The sequence below is a fragment of the Carassius auratus genome, chromosome 39 (genome assembly GCF_003368295.1).
Source record: "Carassius auratus strain Wakin chromosome 39, ASM336829v1, whole genome shotgun sequence".
Lineage (NCBI taxonomy): Eukaryota > Metazoa > Chordata > Actinopteri > Cypriniformes > Cyprinidae > Carassius > Carassius auratus.
In genome coordinates, this window is record NC_039281.1 from 8,791,036 (window position 1) to 8,796,035 (window position 5,000).

At 41.0% G+C, this 5,000-nt stretch overlaps 2 protein-coding genes across 4 annotated transcripts in view; one reads left to right on the forward strand and one right to left on the reverse strand.

Moving 5' to 3' along the window:
• Positions 1 to 135, reverse strand: part of LOC113058103 (cytokine-like protein 1) — a 1,685-nt gene extending 1,550 nt beyond the window's left edge. The window contains exon 1 of the mRNA XM_026225794.1: positions 1 to 135. This exon is cut by the window's left edge and continues 128 nt beyond it. Within this exon, the coding sequence (XP_026081579.1) occupies positions 1 to 25 (25 nt within the window). The 5' untranslated portion in view covers positions 26 to 135.
• Positions 136 to 4,916: 4,781 nt separating this feature from the next.
• Positions 4,917 to 5,000, forward strand: part of evc (EvC ciliary complex subunit 1) — a 31,310-nt gene continuing 31,226 nt past the window's right edge. For all 3 annotated transcript variants that reach the window (XR_003277908.1, XM_026225718.1, XM_026225719.1), the window contains exon 1: positions 4,917 to 5,000. This exon is cut by the window's right edge and continues 219 nt beyond it. The gene's annotated coding sequence lies outside the window, so the exon portion shown is untranslated.

Below are 5,000 nucleotides of genomic sequence, written 5' to 3' on the forward strand. Positions count from 1 at the left end.
AAACGAGTCTCATCTGCGCGCTCATGTCTGTCTCTCTCCAAACAGATGTGTTCTGTGATGAGAAGTTCTCCCTATAAATGCGCGCGCTTGCGTCTGTGTGTGTGTGTGTGTGTGAGAGAGAGAGCGCGCTCGATCCCGATGACGTCACTGTCCCACCCGTGCACGCGCAGATGCTTGTGTTTCTGCTGGATGAGAGTGAGTGATTATTTGGCTTATATTGGAGTGTATGAATGTGTAAAAAGTGTGAATGTAGTATAATGAGGTGTGTTATAGGTTCTTCTATTACTCAGTTGACAAAAATATGTTCTAAGTTGCTCCTGAGCAAGGCTGTATTGATAACAGCGGACAGAAGACATTATTGATCAAAACTATTGCTAGGGACAATTAGTAGTCTCTGATATTGGGAGAGACACATCATAGTCTCCCTACTAAAGTCTGCTTTTAGGTTATATTTCTGAATGTTCTCTGAACGTCCAAAACATCCAGGTTTTATAAGTGTTTCAGAAACGTTTTTCCCTCACAACTGCTGAATTCCCTGCTGAACTTTCTGAATCAAGTAGCATTAATAAAGGTTAGATGAACGCCCATGAACAAATATTGTTTTGAGCAAACATTCTGACAACATTATTAAAGACCGGATAACTTTAATCAAACGTTCAATAAACGCAGTGGTTCACTTCTTCTGCCTAGAGGTCAACAGAGGTCAACAGAGGTCAGAGGTAGAGTACCCAAAAACTGTACTCAAGTAAAAATAAACGTTCTTATAGAAATATTCACTCAAGTAAAAGTAGTACTAGTATGAATAGTTACTTGAGTAGGAGTAAAAAGTATTGGATAAAAAAATGTTGTGGAAATATCAGTTAATTCTGTTTAGGCGAAGGCATTCCTTCAGGAACAGATCTAACACGGGTTCGGACAGTATTTATTTCACACTCTGTGACAGATTATTAAATGTAAAAATATATTATTTAATGTATAAGCAGGAGAGTCACGCACTCATTATTTTTGGGGTGTAACGAGTGGGGGGGGGCATACAACATCATATTGGCAAATTATTATTAAGCATTATAAATTGTTTACATTTTTATTAGAAACATTCACAGACGCATGAACTATACCATGAAATATCTCGATGCTCACCTTCACAGATTGTTAGATAAAATGGTCAAAGTAGCCTAATGATGTAATCTATATACATACAAACCTGTCTGATTACTTAAGTAATAGACATGGGTGTCATGCCATAACATATTTTTATATTTCATATATTTATATTAAATGTGAACATAACACTGAAAGTTAATGTGATATAAAATCGTTGTAAGTTAGGCTTCCACTGTACAGAAAGAGAGCAAAGAACATTTTCAATGACAGTCTAGAGTTCAATCACTCTCAAAATCTCTCTTTAAAATCACTGAAACTGTTAACACTGTGAAGGCACGTCCTCAAAAGATATGACTAGTTAGTCCCATTGGGGACGTTGTAGCGACATGGCCAGATGGGCTTCAGATATTTTTTTAACATTGCACTATATGTATTATATTATTAAGATATCATTTGAACAGCCTATTATTTTTGAAATAGACTAAAAATTATCCCCGAACTGACTCAGATGATTCGTGAACCCGCTCCGAACTCCCGAACTGATTCAAATGATTCGTGAACCCGCTCCGAACTCCCGAACTGATTCAAATGATTCGTGAACCCGCTCCGAACTCCCAAACTGACTCAAATGATTCGCGAACCCGCTCCGAACTCCCGAACTGATTCAAATGATTCGTGAACCCGCTCCGAACTCCCAAACTGACTCAAATGATTCGCGAACCCGCTCCGAACTCCCGAACTGATTCAAATGATTCGTGAACCCGCTCCGAACTCCCAAACTGACTCAAATGATTCGCGAACACGCTTTGAATTCCAGAACTGACTCAAATGATTCGCGAAACCGCTCCGAACTCCCGAACTGAATCAAATGATTCGCGATCCCGCTCCGAACTCCCAAACTGACTCAATTGATTCGCGAACCCGCTTGGAATTCCAGAACTGACTCAAATAATTCGCGATCCAGCTCCGAACTCCGGTGTCATGAGAAATCGAGTCCGCTTAGGACCCCGAGTGATCCCATTGGCTCAACGAACATTTAATGGGTATTATTTTTTAGCCTGATTACAATTCCTGCAAATTCGCGTTTTTATTTTTGTCGTTTGAACTTTGCTATAATGACCATTTATGTACTTTACATTACATTTTTCATAGGCTAGTATATAGTCCACGCTTCGGTTGCGAAATCAATGAAATTTTTTTTTTGTTACTCGCGTACCAGCAGAGCATAGAGCTACTCGGTGTGTGTGTGTGTAAATGTATATTGTTAATCTAAATGATATAATATCGCAATTGCTTGTGCGGAACTGTGTTATTATTGTATTATATACCGATATATTATTATTTTGTGTAAAACGAATGTTATATTAATTTTACATAATGTCAGTATGACTATAATAAACTTTTAATATTGCACTATATGTATTATTATTATTAAGATATCACTTGACTTGTCAAGTCAAGTCACCTTTATTTATATAGCGCTTTAAACAAAATACATTGCGTCAAAGCAACTGAACAACATTCATTAGGAACACAGTGTGTCAATAATGCAAAATGATAGTTAAAGGCAGTTCATCATTGAATTCAGTGATGTCATCTCTGTTCAGTTTAAATAGTGTCTGTGCATTTATTTGCAATCAAGTCAATGATATCGCTGTAGATGAAGTGACCCCAACTAAGCAAGCCAGAGGCGACAGCGGCAAGGAACCGAAACTCCATCGGTGACAGAATGGAGAAAAAAACCTTGGGAGAAACCAGGCTCAGTTGGGGTCAGTTCTCCTCTGACCAGACGAAACCAGTAGTTCAATTCCAGACTGCAGCAAAGTCAGGAAGAGCCCACTAGTGTGTGTAGGGTCAGAGAGTGTTTCTATGTCATGTTTCTGTAAAGAGTTTGTGAGACAAGTCAAATCAAGTCACATTTATTTATATAGCGCTTTAAACAAAATACATTGCGTCAAAGCAACTGAACAACATTCATTAGGAAAACAGTGTGTTCCACAGTGTTATATTTCTGAGAGCTGGAGGAGTCTCGAGGAAGATCTTCAGTTGCTTCTGCTGGTTTATGAGGATGTTGCTGTAGTTATATTTGCAGATCACACACACACACACACTCACTCATTCATGCACACACACAGAGAGAGAGAAAGTGGACACACACAGAGAGAGAAACACACACACACACACTCACTCATTCATGCACACACAGAGAGAGAGAGAAAGTGGACACACACAGAGAGAGAAACACACACACACGTCCACTAATCCATATATATTGCGTGCAATTCCCTATATCTTATATTAAATATTTGGAATATCTATTTTCATATTGGATTAGGTTCTTTGATAAAGTTACAATACGAAGGTGAAGCAACATAACAGCGCGATGTCCCTGATGCGCGGTCGTCTTATATCGTCTCATAACTTGTGGACCCAAGAAATTGTACTTTATTTGCAGGGCAGGCCAATTAGTTTTACAAAAGCAGGACCCGCAGGCTGGAAAAAAACCTGACCTGCGCATCAGTAATACACACACACACACACACACACACACACATGCATGGAGAGCAAACTCAGGTGTGTTGTTCAAGTAAACTGAAGAAAGACTCTGTCTATGAGCTCACATGAAGCAGGAGCAACACTAGAACACTAGACGTGGAGCTGAGAGACAGATGAGAGTCTGTCTGTGGTGTCTGCTCCAGCTCTCTGCTCCAGACGCTCCTCTGAAGATCTGTGTCCATCTCTGAGCAGGAGAGAACCCAGCTCCAGCACGTCCTGATGACAGACCGGCCGTCTCTCAGCACCTGTCTGCTTCTCCAGGACAAACATCCTTCAGTCAATACACAACTGGAAAAGCAAAATGACCTGATAAAAGTCTTGTTTTCTAAAACAACAAATATCTGCCTGTGGGTTCAAAAAGATAAACTTAATTTAAAGGGAAAACAAGACTATTTTTCTGACTCCATGGACAGATATTTGTTCTTGTTTTATCCATGAAGTTAAACCAGAACATCACTGTTCAGAAGAGCAGAGATTGTGTCTCGCTCGTGTCTCGAGATCAGGGGACTGAGGTTTACCTGCCTCCATCAGCAGCACAACACAAACACACAGGTGAGTGATGGATGATTGACAGCTATCAGGGAGGCCAGCTGGGGCTCTGCCCCGCCCACTGACCGCATAAGGTATAGGAGGCGTGGCCTGCGTCCTCGGTGTGTTGCTGTGGAGAGCTGACGGTCGCCTCATCTCTGAAAGCTAAAAGCTAAAAGCTAAGAACTTATCTGTCTGTTCTTCAACCACACAAGAACCCTACAGGTTTTTTAAATTGGGATTTTAAAAGAACACGACATAAGAAAGCTTTTTTTGCGCAGTGATTTCTCCAAATCTCTGCTTTCCTGATGATCGACTGTTGATCTGTCGTGAACGCGCACACCAGCACGCGCGAACAACAGCAGCGCGTTCACGATCACAAAACATCCATCGATTCCTAAATCCATTTTCAAACGTAAAACGTTTAATCACAAGCACGAGGCGATTAAATGGTCTTCCCGCACGATTAATAAACGAGCAACCCGAATGACTCATTAGGAGACTTAAATTCGTGTTGTTTTCTTCGCATACATGTCACCATGTCCTTAAACGCTGTAAATAACGGTAGATTCGTATGTAAATACCCCATGAGTAAACTAGAAGAAACGAGCATTTCGCCGTATTTTCTCATTTCCGTTTTGCACAACTTTTCCGAAGTTTGGAAACTGCGAGAAACCCCGCCCCCGCGCCGCTGATTGGCTCAATTAACAACATTCCTCAGGCGATGCCGCGCTGTGATTGGCTGCAAACCCTGCCAAACAAAAGAAACAGTACGGCGGTCAGCAGGAGAACGCGCGTGAGGCGCGCTCGTT